Raw genomic sequence first — 15948 nt, 5'->3', positions numbered from 1 at the left:
TAACTCCAGCAGGTTGTGTCTGTATTAACATTTGTTATTGCCCATGGCTCCGAACATATGTATGGTTTAGCCATCAGATAAAATGTGCTTTTTAGAGGCTTAAAATTTACTTATAAAATGTTTGCAGTATTTAAAAAATAACCATGCAGCCAGGGAGCCAGACTATATAACCGCAAGTATATGAAGGGTTAGTCTAAAAGTAAGACTTAGTGCATTGTACAAAAAATGTATATAACACATTATATAATCTTCTTCAGGTTTTGCTCAACTTATATAAAGGCACTGACCTTTAGACTTTGGCTAAAATTATCTTTCTTTAAAACTGAAGTTTGATCAAGTTACGAACATAGAATATGAGTTTTTGTTCCTTAACTATCTTAAAAATGCGAAATCAAGTGAAAAAATAACAACATGTCCGAGTCAGGATTTAAGCCCGGGTCGCCCCGGCAATAAAACGTTTCCTGCGTTCTTGACCAGTACACCACGGAGGAACACGTACATAATGGTCGTTAAATATAAAGCTTTTTAATCAAGGCAGTTTACATCCGGTACCCCGTTACAAACGCTTTCCAATTTTGAAAAAAAAAACTAGAAAAAAAACCCAACTAATTCTTTTGTGTTTCCATACCATCAGAAAATCTATAAATAACTACGTTTTAGAGCCTTCTTAATGAATATAGCAATATTTTTTGTTATCTAATATGTTTTCGTACGATCTGGAGGTCAGTGCCTTTAACAATTATAGTATATCTTTCTTATTACATGGTTGCTCATTTGTCTAGCCGTGTGTATTATTAGCCCAAATTCCGATTTGGACCTGCATTTGTTAAAATGAGGAATAATATTAATACTTTTTTGCTCTTTGGTACTTTTCCCGATGAGAGATATTTAATTGTACTCATTGAAAGTTCTAGAAGCCATCATGTGATATTATGTGTCACAGTTTTCTTGTATTGACAGTGTTTTGCACTTTTGATGAAATAGTTACGCGTTTTTTTTAAAGATATACTTCTAAAACAAAACAATTGTCCACTAACTGCGGATTTTATATTTGAACTCAACCGCAATTCACAGGTTCAAAGGGCAACTTATAATTACATTTAGGTGTTCAATGCAATATAGATTATCCAGGTACGCAAGTACTTTAATTAAAGGTTTACTTATGAAAATCCGGTACTTCATTAAGCTACAGTTGTATGCCTTAAAACTACAAAGGTCATATTGTAGACATGATAAATGTATTTTCAGTATAAATGTATCACATTAAAAGGCAGTGTTAGGAAGGAGACAATGCTGAATTGCTCGAATAGCAATTTTCACAAAATTTGTCTAAGTATCCTGACAGTGTTAGCAACTATCCTTTTTGACACTTTGTTTCATTGCCTACGAGACGCTGTGAGAGGAGACTGGTTGAACAAAATTTCCAACCAAAAAGAGCTGGTACGAAAATTCGCAAAAATGCTGTAAATGAAAGTGCAGGACAAATTATGATTATCATTTCTTTTGTGTACTTTGTACGCTGCAAAATAACATAACATATTGTTCTGTTGAGACTTATGACATTTCTAAGTTTTGCCCTCTCAAACTTGATCTTTATCTATAACAGATTGACTGTGACAGCGGTTATGACGAAAACACAAAACATTACGACTGATCGGGCTGATACCGGCAAAAGAAGACAGTTCTTGCATACCAGACTGGGATTTCTGGTGATTTCACCAGCGCTTGAAAACTGCATCTTACATCCGGGACGTAAGATGACTCTCGTGTTCTAAATGACGTATAACGAACTTCATCTTTGTAGCAGATTTGCGTAGTAATTATAATGATTTTACGTAAAACCGGATATAAATCAAATACCTTGATAGTTTCACTTTGTTCCTTACAATATATTTTCCGATTTAGAAAACGTTATTTTCCGGCAAAAAATAGCGTTTCACTGCAGATGAAAAAAAAAACCGGACCTATTACATTGCGTTTGTATTTGTAACGTAATGTTCCCGCGCTTTGTTAATGCGATACTGTAAGAAAAAAGTGATGTATTAAGTGCTATAATTTGAATTCATTTTTACTATAACTTGTTCAATATGGCATACAAGAAAAAGATTCTGTCACTGGTGATAAGTGCAAATGAAAATATCCGGCTCTCGGGTAACTGTTTACGCGGTAACTTGGCAGAGCCTCGTTCCACCAAAACAGCTACCCCCGAACCGGATATTGCCATCTGCACCTACCACCAGAAAGAATCTCATAATGTAATAATCAAGTCTCTGACAGGCTACAGTAAAAGGTCGAAACGATCAATGTTTTACTGACCTACCCCCCAAAAAAAAGAACAATGGGGGGGGGGGGGGGGGGTATGCTCATATACATGCTAATTTCATTTTCGGTGGTTAAGGTCGCTGACTTTAAATCACTTGCCCCTCACCGAAATCAGCCTTACTCGGGGCGTTGAATTCTTCATGTAAGGAAGCAATCCAGCTGACTTAAGAAGGTCTACCGAATGAAATAATGCACGGAGGGGAGCCTTGGGTTTTCCTCAACCATCAAAGCTGGAAATTCGCCATATGACCTGAGCTGAGTCGGTGCGACGTTAAACCCAACAAAAAATCACTTTCAATGAAAATACTGGTTTACTCATCGGCTAATCTTCGTCTAAACTTCACCTAAACACAGATGCAGACAAGAAAGAGCCAATTTTGTCTGCACTAATTGCTTCTATCAACAGGTGACGTTCAATTATTTTTAACAAATGTTGATTTTAGAAAATTTCATCTGGCAAACGTTCAAATAGCTCTTGAATAAGTCATTCTAGCAGACAAGATAGCAGGAAGTACCGTTTGATTGGCGCTAGACAGGAAACCTCCGTTACCTTGTACAACGTTTATATAATTCAAATTGAATAACCAGGCGCCTATAGTTTATGAAAAGAGAGGAAAGTGAAAATAAATTTAGATTTTTTTAGGTAATGATGTGTTTCAAGAAGTGGATAGAATAGCTGTATAAATGCAATCGACAACTTACTTAAGGTTTGTGGCGAAAAATGTATTTGCATTTTCCGTTATAATTAACTGCTGACATTTCGTCAATCATTTAACATTTGTCTAATGACTACAACCCATTAGTTAAACCTACTAAACTAATACCGTTCAAACTGCAAAATGTATTTGAGTTATCGAAGAACTCGCATTTGAATCAACTTCAGCGTTAATAGATAATAGCCAAACTTTAAGCCATACAACAAAAGCACAACCGTCACACATTATTCCAAAATATTTATTACAGCCATCTTTCTAGAAGGAGATACTTAACAACGTTGTCCATTAAAGGAAATATACACATTATTTAGGATTCGATTAATTCATAAAATTGGCCGATATGTTTAAATTCAATCTTAATTGGAATTATTTAACTGTCCATCATTCTTGTTTTGAAGTATTGCCTTTCAAAAATATTTTTGTCATGTTCCATTTATATCTCAGAGGGATAGCGTATAAGCGCTTTGGAAATAAATTTGCATTCATCAGTGATAAGGATGAAAAACGCTTTGAATCTCTCTTTTCAGTTCTTTCTATTATCTCTTTGCTTTGAATTTTAGTGACATTTGCCGAAGATTATCACTTCATATTCCAAGATCATTTTCATGATAGCATAATAATTTCACTAACTTCTTATACCGACAATGCTAAAATATCATAAATGCAGACGACCATCAATGACACTTTAATATCATTATCTTGGAAAATACCCGAACTTACAAGCAGAATTGGTTTGCAGAAAACTCTGAGTAATAAATGCTGTGTGACATGTAAGAGCTATACTTATTGTAAGGTGTTATAAATGTAGCGAATCAAAGAAATCACTTGTTGAAAAGATATTAAACGAATACCTTCAGTAAGACAACAGTAATTTTCCTTTGCACAGTCCATGATAACGTCTGAAAACAAACTTGACTCCTGACATATGTACAAAGGTAGGAAGCTGTAGAAAGTTAAATGTAAAAGCATTTCAAATTTTTGTAAGAAGCATTTTTACAGCTGCAGCATGTTCCTTTTTTATTGATAATGTATGCATCACTGTGTGTCTACGTTTTAATATTGAGGTTTTACAGCTATTCTAATAGATGTATAGATATAGTTTATACGAACCAATCACCGCAACAATACACCAGCTCAGTATCATTACTGACATTGACGTTTCCCTAATAATGATCAATAATTCAGAAATTGCACGTCATTGAATAGTTAAGTAACTTAAAGGTCCAATACTAAGGAAAGTGAACATTTTAATTTCTTTTAAAAAGCACAGAAACTATTTCATTTTATTGGAAAATGAAAGTTGGTATGTAGATATTCGAAATAAATCGCAGTATATGTACAATTATTTTTCTATGAAGTATGAAGAAAGTTAAAAAGACCTGGGGGGTCACTCTGTCGATTCATTGAAATTTTAACATAATACACATACATTTCTTTGAGTTCCAAAGACCTTCTGTAAATTTTGACCTGCCAATCTTCATTATTTAGTGTTTTGCAGAAGTCTATGCACTGGCTATGAAAAAAATTGCCAACTCACTTTCCCTTAGTAATGGACCTTTAATTTCTGTCGTTATAAAAATATCTATATCTCAGAATAGTAATACTTGCCATCTGCCACCGAGTATTCTCAAATAGAAAACGTCAGTTAAGAACGATTGCACAATAAAAAATTGTTTGGGAGTAACACTTGTTCTTGATATTGATCTTTGGTTTTTTATTGATGTTTACTATTTTCTAGCATGTGAATAATTCAAGGACTTGTATAATTTAAGCACTATATATATCATTACAACTATTATAGGATTGTTACAGGGTTAAATTGCCCAACAAAAATAAATCATATATATCATTTGAAAGCGACATTAGTAACATGATCGACACAATTTATATCATCGATTACTGTAACAGTGTAATTTATATACACATCACTGCGTTTCTGCAAGTAAAATCATAATCCAAAAGGAGCACGACTGTTGTCACACAGTATATGCCACAGACTGTCTTAAGCAGCGGAAATAAACCATATACAGGAATATGTACTGTACGCATTCCTTTATAATTTTTATATTGCATAAACGCGACAAATGTATTGTATTTAGAGGTGTTTTATCAAATAAAACAACAGCTCATACCATTTTGCTTAATTTGTATCATCTACACATGGTCCTCTTTGAAACATTTAACATTCAGAGTGACTACCGACAAAAGCTAACAAAGCATATCAGACTTGGCTAAAAGCACAATACAACAAAAGGATGTTAGGGACTCGTGTAACATTTTGGAAGGTAAGACGTTGTTTATCCTTCATGATTCACAAAACATTCCCAAAGTGTCGGGAACATAGTAACTTTACTCACTTTGTCTTCGTTAAAACAGATGTAAGTGTTCCACGCTAATAATAAATGAGCCGTGCCATGAGAAAACCAACATAGTGGATGTGTGACCAGCATGGATCCAGACCAGCCAGCGCATCCGCGCAGTCTGGTCAGACTCCATGCTGTTCGCTTTTAAAGCCTATTGGAATCGGAGAAACTGTTAGCGAACAGCATGGAGCCTGACCAGACTGCGCGGATGCGCAGGCTGGTCTGGATCCATGCTGGTCGCAAAGCCACTATGTTGGTTTTCTCATGGCACGGCTCTAATATTAACGTTCGTGACAGAAGAAACTTACTCAATACTGACAACCATAATTAGAAAAGTATGACTGTCCCATACTCAGGTACAGCTTCTTTCAGAGAATTCTATTTACAGACTTTCTCTGAGAAATCCGCATCAAGTAGGACACCATGGAGGGCAGCACTGATTTCACTACACACACTTTCAAACAATTCGGTCTTGCCTGTATACAGCTGTCCCACTTTAAACAAAACCTAACCTTTACGTATAGCGACATAAATGTCGTACAATCCGTGATTTCATTAATAGAAAAAGATTTGTTGTAATTAAGTTAGTTCATCATGTCAGACAGACAATTTCCTGAGGGTTAATACAAGGCAACGTAATGGCAAACATCACGCTAGTAAATGACATTCTTTGATGAAGACTGAATAATTTGTCCATTTCTGGTTGAGAGCCATGTCCGAAGAGAATATAAAATCTATAAGAAAACCCTTTGGAAGCAACATACTAATAGCAGACTCATTTTGATTGAATCTGTTTATGACAGGTAATGAATTGTGCAACACCCTTCACGCCTCCTAGCACCGGTTTATTATAATAGGCAGAATTCTATTATAATAGTAAAACAAAATGCATTCCATGATCCCAAATGGTCAGTAAACAGAATAGCACTGAGTCTAAGTAAAGGCAGGGCAATTCCTGGAGATCCATGTGATGCTGGTAAATACGTGAAAATATAAGTTTAAAGCGAAAGTTTAACATACTCCTCCTAGGGCTTGAAATAGGACGATCATTAGTTTAATTTCCGCAATATGTGGTAAATTGTCAGTTGTTTATTATCATGGTATTCAACAAAGAAAAGAATGGTACTTCAGAAAAGGAAGTTTAGCCGCATTTAACTAATGTCATTTTTGGTTTGACAATAGCTGTTATATATACGTTTATTAAATGGATGAATTATATATGTTTTCCTTGACAACACTTCCTTTTATTGTACATACATATCCTTCTATTCAGTGATGTTGTGTTTATACTATCAGCGAGGTTTTAACTGATATGGATGCTGCAAGCTATGCGTGCCAACATACGTCAGTGGTTAAGAGGACACCTCTACTGTTATAATCATTACTGAGCAGAATCTTTGATGGTCAATGATATATTTATATGTATATAACATGCTGTCACAAGATTATATTAAATAAAACAAATGATTTTAAACGAATTATTTCAAATCATAGTAGAGAGTTTCAACTGAAGTTTGTGTTTAAAATGTGTTTCATAAACTTTATACAAATATCACTCGAGAAAAAGACACAAAAAAGGTACATTTACGTAAGATTCCAAATGGAATTTAATAAATAATTTCTCGGTCAATGTTAATTCAAAATTCTATGTGTATAAAGTTTGTTATTATCCGTCATAAAATGGAGCCAGTAATTTTACGGCGTACATATTCTCATATTCTGAGCTGATTTCTGTCAGAAAAACGGAGTTGTTTTCCATTCTTTTTCATTATTTAGTATTTATGCAAATTACTGTTTTATTATCATAAACGGCATTTTGTCATTTGAAAAGACTCCTAGAAACCACAGCTGTCTGGAAAAAAAATATACAGAGTGTAGCTCTGAAAAGCAAATGCACGTCTTGAAGAGTAGTTTGTTACTGAGGTGGAATACAAAAGTGTATTAAAATTCAACGTCAATAAGTGCTTGTCGTCATTTTTGTCCTGTATGCGTTTTAAGTAATTTCAATCTCTCCTCTTTAAAGATCGTCCCCGTCTCAGGACAAATTATCATTGCACAAAAATATCATTTAACATTGTTAAGAGACCGGTTTGTCTAACAGCTACATGTTGTAAACTACATATTTTCGAGGATAAACACTAAAAGTTTTCTTAATAACTTTTAATTAAGGTCTTGTCTCCACTGAAACGAAAGAGTAATCAAAGACGCCTGAAGCTAAGACGTATCCGATAAATGTATTTTATTTGATCTTGCCTCACTGCTGATGTGTTGCAGACAATTTCATCCAATATTCAGTCATCTCACAATTATGTATTTTGGCCTTGTTGTGACAGGAAAGGTCTGATCACCGTTAAATATGATATCAAATACAGTTCATATTTCATTGAAACAGAAGTATTGTACATTTTTGTATATGGGCAACATGTACCATCAACTGCCGTCGCGGCCGCAATGACAAAATAGTTTTATATGTTTAGCTAATAAATGTGCATTCATCAATCAGAAAAAAGTGCTTTTGGTCAATATTGAAAGCTGTTCAGAACCAAAAACCATGCAAACATGCAATTTGAACATAAAATACTGATTGTTGCCTTAATTAGTTTTACCGTAATTTTCCTCCTGACACTTGGCATGTTCATTACGATCGTAGCAAGAAAAAAATATGATTAACAAATAATTTGAAATCTTCACATTTGTCAACATATTTACCGAAATCAATAAATCAATCTTGTTTTTAGTTATTTTTGAGAAGAAAACATGTCATATCTACAGTATAATTATTTCATTTAAATATAGATAATAGCATGCAACCATTCACACGGTACTCATGGTTACAAACCAAATATCTACAACTTTCTCTACATATTTTAAATATTGCATTTGTTGTTAATTTCGGCAAAAATGAATGCTAGGTTTAAATACAGTGTTTTATAACATACATTTAGTTTGAATGTTTTCACTTAAGTATGCAGGCAAAACAAAATTTCACCTACTCAAACCGAATAATATATCTGATAATAAAGAACATTAAATCTTATTATGTAGACCTGACATAGTATTACTTGGTACATATTACAAATGCCATGGTAAAATGTTGAAATGCCATAACCGGCTAAGTTGAAACTCTAAACTGAAAATAAGCAATGATTTTAACCTTTAGCCTGCTGGCGGCATGTGATACTGCCTTTGCGACCAGTGCAGACCAAGATCAGCCTGCACATCCGTGCAGTCTGATCATGGTCTGTACTGTTCGCTATTCAGTCAGTAAATTTTCAGTGAACACCCCTTTGAATAATAAATGGTATTGCCCAAATTGAATGATGGACCAGTCCATTATAGAAATTTAGCAGGCTAAGGGTTAAATTACTTAAAAACAATTTTTAGAAGGATTCCGCTTACATTTTTCTGAATTCTTATCACAGTTTTTGAGTTTTCCAAAGAAAACTTCATAAGTCATAATAACTTGATACATTTGGCTCTCATGATCTTTCAATTCCAGATTAAATGCAATAGCAGATACAACGGAAACCACAAAATAGTAATGATTACAGAAAAGCGGAGCAAGAAGGATTTATTACGACGGTTCTAGCAATCTACAGGGATACCAGATAGAAAGAGTAATTGTGATTTATTACAGAATTGAAACGTTCTGTAAATCCTATGAGATACATTACGATTGTGATCACGTTGATGTATGGAAAACAGCGTCTAATAATGTAAGACTCTCTGACAGACAACAGTAGAAGGTAATGGTACTCAAAGTATCAAAAGACTTACACAAAAGATGAAACATTAAAACATAAAGTTCTACAATATTTCTGTGAAACATTTCACCGGATTTTGATTTGCAAACGAGATCCTGTTTTTTGTATACTTAAACATACGCTGTTAAATTTCAAGATATCTCATATACTTGTTTACTTTTCGACGTATTCTCGTCTTATATTTGGCATAACACAGCTGCAGGCTTGAATGAACCATTTCTTTTGCATTAATTGCTTCTATCACCCTGTGACGTTCAATTATTTTTTTTTTCAAAAAAAATGTTGATTTTAGGAATATTCGTTTGGCAAACATTCAAGATAGCACACAAATATTGCTAACAGACAATACAGTACGAAGTTCTGTTAGCATGGGTCTTGGCAGGAAACATTCTCTACTTTGTAACAGTTAGATAATTGAAATTGAAATACAAGGCGCCTATTTTGCGTGAAAAGAGCAAAATACAAACTTAACTTTTGAAATATTTAGGTCATAACATGTTCAGGGAGCAGAAATGTAACAACTGCATGACCTGAGCAAATGACACAATAAACGTGTATATCATAAAATGATTTCAACAAGATATATAAGTGCAAATCCGAAGGAACCATATATATTTCCCCAACCTTATAATAGTAATTAAAACGCTTTCATTTTATCAGCGGAATTAATATCGTTTTAAACCTATAATGTGTGATTTTTGAAAATTTTAAAGATGACTCCAGCTTCATAAATTTAACACCATATTACAAATGTTCGAAGAAACGGCCATCGTGCACTGTTCCTTATGTATATTTCTGGATGGAGTTGCTTTGATGAATTGTTTACAGCAATAGCTTTTGCAAAACTAGCAGAGTTACACTTTCTCCCTGATGTAGATCCTTCTGTTTTTATTTATTCTTTATCAGTACATGGGAGACTTGTATTTTCTTTTGTAATTTATATCTAAGGTTTTCTTTTTTATTCGTTATCAATGTGTGAGCTTATTGCTATAGAAATAGTGCCGTATTATTTTTGTTAATATTTGTGTACTCACGGTTCGGTTTGAATGTCGAATTGTTTTTATTCATGTTTTCACGGAGTAACACATCATAATTCAACTGCTGTATTTAATAGAAAATGTTTCTCTTAAAACTACTATCTACTTGTACTCCTGATAGACAGTTAATGTGTCAGCGGTCTGAAATTCATTTAGAATCCATGAGTTATATTGGAGGAAACGCAATAAAGCCTTCTTTCATTTTTTACAGTAAGCTTTTTGAATAACATTAAAATGAGATTTACCAATGCATTAACACTTCACATTCCACGATTATGATCGCGACAGTCAAACACCTTTACTTCAGCCGTTAAAACAATACTTGAAAATATCCTCTGAATATATAAAACAGGATACTCTCAACGGCATTTTAATAGTATTTGTAAGTTGTTACTTTCCTCAAATTGTTTATTCTAAAATATCATTTGATTTTATTAGCAGCAGAACTTTCTAGAATAGCTTTGCAAAAGCTTTACAATATAAGAAGTTATAATTTATTTAAGATTTAAAAGATACGACAAGTCAAATGTATTTTATGTCGCATTTCACAGAGGATGGTTTTTTTCTTTAGTTAAGAATTCATGGTTTTACCTCTGCACCTCTTGGAAAATCCTGACTCAAGCGTAAATTGAAAACTGGTAAATTGGTTATCTGCAACTTAATTTCCCTCGTTATAAAAACGTCTATAGCGGCCAAATAAATCACAAAATAATTACTCTTCGAATCTGTCACCGGGGCTAAGCTATTTTAAGGACTGCAGGAGATAATACTGTTTACGACTAACACTTGATTCCGGATGTTGAACCATATTATTGGCTTTACCATTTGAATGAAACTAACAAGTCTGTCCACTCTATTATTGCCTGATGATAAGTTTTAAATTTGTACAAATTAACCTTAAGATAGAATTACAATTATCAGAGATCTTGCAGTGCACAGTCACACATATTTTGTTATCATTAACCAACCCAAAAATCTATTAACCATTTTTAACGCTATAAAGTTGCCAACTGCTTCCACGACGATCTGGTGCCAATAACAAATGATATAGAAAGAAGAAATCTCTATGCATTGTCAACACAACTAATACAGTAAATCATATTTGTTTTGTATACCTTTTAGAAAATATTTTACTACATTTTACATTTTGACTTAGGGAAAAAACGTGCAAATATCACTAATAGTTACTGCATTGTTGGACCTTTTTAGTGAGTCATAAAGAAGCAGTATTCTTTAAATATGCATGTAGTGCTGATGTGCAACTTCTAGTATTATAAATATGCGTCTGATATGTAATTTATCATAAAGTTAACGCTTTTTTAATTAGCACTGAAATAAGCAAGGCAATATGGTACTGAGATGTCCTAATCATTTCATTTAAGACAGATACAGTTTAAAAATCGGCACCATATCTGCATGTCAGATTTATACAATAGTAAATGAAACCTTGACGCACCAAAAACATAGAGGTTTGGTAGTACTTTTCATATTACTAACAGTACATTTATAAAATATAGTCGGTAGCCTGGTTAGAAAGAATATCTTGCTTGCAGTCAGACATGGCAAGCACAATCATTGTCAGTATATACCATTATGTGACACAACCTGTTGCAAATAAATGGCAGAGTTACATAGACTAAAGACACTAAAAAAGGCGTAATTTCTTGAGGATAATCTACATGCATTTATTCTCTTTTTCTGTCCTTGAAACCATCGTAATCCTACAAATGCATGTACAAATGCGTTTAAACCGTATTAAGTATATATTATATTCAACTGCTATAAATAAAAATTGAGGCTAAAATAAACAGAAGAATAAAACGAAAGAATTAACGTTTGGATAGTACTAACTACTTAAATACCTACTTTTTGTTATTGTTGATGGTATTTGTGCAGACATGCCTCTCTGTATAATAAGGTATATCCTCTATTATCAACGTCTCCACCATAGAACCTTTACTTCCGAACGACACCCTAAAATCAAGATAATATGAATATAACATATTACGTACATAACTATCGAATAACACTAACATGCATATAGTTTGTTTAAGGTTGTTGACCTGTAACGAAAATCATCAAATAAAGTAATCTCCATATGCTCTTTCAGTATTTTTTCGTTTTTCAGGGAAAGCAATGATCGTGATAGTTCAATCCAGAGAATGTTGAATTGCTTAAAATACATTGCAGAGAGTCATTACCTATCAGCTACCTTATAATGTTGTAATTACAACCACTACCTTAAAATGTTGTATTTTTTTTGATGACAATGACTTTTTGTGTTACATTATTTGCAGTAAAGTACTCTTGAACAGTAAGAGAAATGCTTCAAAATGACTAAAGCATAAGAAACACTTTCAAAATGATTCATTGAAATGATGAATATAACCAGTCTAGCTACGTTGTTACACAAACGTGATACCAATTAAACTTTTTTTATTTCTCATTGTTGGATATATACATTTAACATTTTCATATATAAATTTTGTGTAAACCAATGTATCATCATTGAGAACAATAACTAACTTTGGCTAAAATATCAAAACTTAATAACTATAATTTATATACCTTCGTACTTAGTTTGTCATGTTTAAAACAACTGTTTGGTGACTATCAAGAAGTTTTTTTTTCTATGATTATATTTATCATTGGCTTTTTTATTTACAAGTTACAGCTAACTCAATGATAAGCAGAACTGTCCTGTTTCCTGTTTTCTTATCCTAGTGCTACTTATCCAGTAGAAATAAAGAACACTTTGACAAAGTAGTTTATTTGTATAGTAAAAAATCATTCTAATATATCTTATTTTCCATTAAAATGTTTAAATTTTATAACAGCAGTGTTCAATTCTAAGGGGAATCAAAATACTTTATTTCTAAAGCACAATATTTTATCTCTCTTGAAATTGTTTCCTACTTATCATTGAATAAGCTGTCAGCAGTTTCATGATGTACGTTACTTCAGAAAGGTAGCTGTTTCCGCAATCACAACATTCTTTGCAGTTTTTCAGAAGGTTTACTTTTGTACCTGGAATTGGAGAGCTGAATTCTATACCAGTGGTTATTCAATTAGGTCTGGAATAATAAAGTTGTCATACATCTGTTCCGAAATACTTCTTTCCATTTACCTTATCGTAAACAAGGTCAATGTTCCGAAATACTTCTTTCCATTTACCTTGTCGTAAACAAGGTCAATGTGTTTCATGTGATGAACTTAGACTAATGAGCCGTGCCATGACAAAACCAACATAGTGGCTTTGCGACCGCGCAGTCTGGTCAGGATCCATGCTGTTTGCTAACAGTTTCTCTAATTGCATTAGACTTTGAAAGCGAACAGCATGGATTCTGACCAGACTGCGCGGATGCGCAGGCTGGTCCATGCTGGTCGCAAAGCCACTATGTTGGTTTTCTCATGGCACGGCTCAAATCATTTTGGCTTTCTTATGTATTTAATTCCCTTCACTTTATTTACAGTCTGGTCTGTTTCTTTCTTCTGCGGAACGCTACGGTATTGCTGTGTACAGAAAACCTGTGATTGTTCGGCAATAATGAGTAAAGAGAATGCACTACATTTTATAAATACAACACTATCACAAGGAAACTAGAGCTAGTTATACATTAATGAGAAAACATGTTTCCGAAATGGTGTTTTGGGTTACTGACAAGTAATCCTTGTCGACAAACCAGTTATAATTAAAAATATTAATCCTTTCAAAAGTTTTGCAAATTTAACAGGCAATATGCCTTCGTTTAACGTCATACGTCTTTAGTTTAATGCTCTAAATTTTGAAGGTTGACCTAAATTTGAGAAGTTGCCTTTAAATCAAATTTGATGGTTAAATATGCTCAAAATATATATATTTGAGGAATGCCACTTTACAAAAAGTTACCCACAATGTTGAAAATGTTCAACTTCATATTATCAGTAAAACATATTTATTCATGGTTTAGACTTAATGTAGGTGTTGGAAGTCTGGGCATACAATTATTCCAGCCAGACCTGTCTCATAGAAGATCATTGGGATGCATATAACGTCACCAAACAAAATAAAAAGCTCGGTTTGACTGAATCTGTTCATAAGAGGTAATAAAGTGTGCAACGCACACCCACACAAGCCTAATTGCACCGGCTTAAGAGGAATGATATTATTGTAAAATTGAAAGAATGATATCAAAGGACCAGAACAGAACACAACACTGAGTCTATATACGGGGAGACTGTTTAAAGCCAACAATCAGCACATAAAGACTGCTATTGTGAAATTTTATAAAACTTATGAGAAGATCCTTTGAAAGCATAGGGCACCAAAAAGCAAAATCAACGACTCGGGTTGATTGAATCTTTTAATGACAGGTAATGTAATTTGCAACACCCATCATGCGCCATCTCGAACCACCTTCTTAAGCGAATTATTTTATATTAGTACAATTTCATGCATTCTATGACACACGTACAGGACTAGAATATACAAATACTGAGTCTACGCACGGGGCCGCCGCACGGCATTTAAATACTGTTCTTGCAACAGCTGATAAGTAACCAAAGCATTGCGTCGGTTACCAATCAAACAGAAACAACCAAATTTATTGCGCAAAAGCAAACTGAAAATATAGAGCGACCTTGATACTTATTACGTTGTATGGAATGAGGTTTTTTGCACGATGATTGTCAGCTTATTTTCATTTGAAACTGTTATAATTACCAGCCAATTATTCCTTGTCATTTTGCCAGGAATTCCACGCACAGGTTGACTTTTTCTTCTTCTTTAGTAATATCTTTTACAGGAGAATAAAGTGCACATAATGAGATACAAATGTGTACAAGAAAATAATCTTGTTTCAGCTTAATCATATTTGACAGGGAAGAATAAGTTATTGCGTAGCAAATATATATTATGTAACTATACTCAAACGTAGATACCATTGGACTACCTTTTAATCTTTTTTAACCTCATCAGTATTAATTTATCAGAACTTTAAAACAAAAGAGAGTTTGCCCCCCCCCCCCCCCCCCCCCCCCTCATTAATTTATATTATTTAACATTGAATGGCTAGTCTGTCAATAGTCAAAGCTATTGCATGAGATTCGAAACAATCCTAGAAGTATTTTTGCTTACTCGCTAAGTAAACATGTGTTGAATATAAACCGGGCATATATCATCAATTATTGACAGCCAATTTATGTTAGAGTATTCAAATAACAATCCATTTTATCATAATGTTACAGTTTAATGTCGATTATTACTTATCAGCACACATATAATACGGAGATATCGTACATATACTGTTTCAAGTATTTATTTATGAATGTTTCTTTTTTTGTTTAAATGCAGTAAACATTATATTATATATTAAAACAAAGACCTCATTGATAATATGCTATATATTGACACTGTCAATGAAAATTTAACTGAATGTACTTCTGTGTAATCGTCCAGGTGTACAAACACCTCGGAGAAACGACAGCCCTACAGATAGCTTGTCTTTTCCAACTGCTGTGTTTACGGGACTCCTAATAGAACTCACACAACTTCATACTTGTTTTGAGTGTTCTGCTTAGATCGCGATTTGTATAATTAACATGAAAAATTATTTGGTTAATACGCATCTTTCAGTCTGAAAAGAACAAAAACACTTTTAGCCTGTGAATTCATGCTAAATCAATAACTATATCATAGGTCTTATTGGAACGTATATGTTTAATATGATTTTAGACCAACAACTCTTTAAAAAGTACAAACTCAAAT

General features: G+C 33.4%; 1 protein-coding gene across 1 annotated transcript in view; it reads right to left on the bottom strand.

Annotated features, from left to right (window-relative positions):
- The window catches only part of LOC123525765 (uncharacterized), a 238853-nt gene that overhangs the window by 198220 nt on the left and 24685 nt on the right, over positions 1–15948 (bottom strand). The window contains exon 2 of the mRNA XM_053538484.1: positions 12069–12176. Within this exon, the coding sequence (XP_053394459.1) occupies positions 12069–12176 (108 nt within the window). The remainder of the gene's footprint in view (positions 1–12068; positions 12177–15948) is intronic.

The sequence above is a fragment of the Mercenaria mercenaria genome, chromosome 3, assembly GCF_021730395.1.
Source record: "Mercenaria mercenaria strain notata chromosome 3, MADL_Memer_1, whole genome shotgun sequence".
Lineage (NCBI taxonomy): Eukaryota > Metazoa > Mollusca > Bivalvia > Venerida > Veneridae > Mercenaria > Mercenaria mercenaria.
Note: the sequence above shows the minus strand (reverse complement) of the source record. Positions and strands in the feature narration are given on the sequence as shown.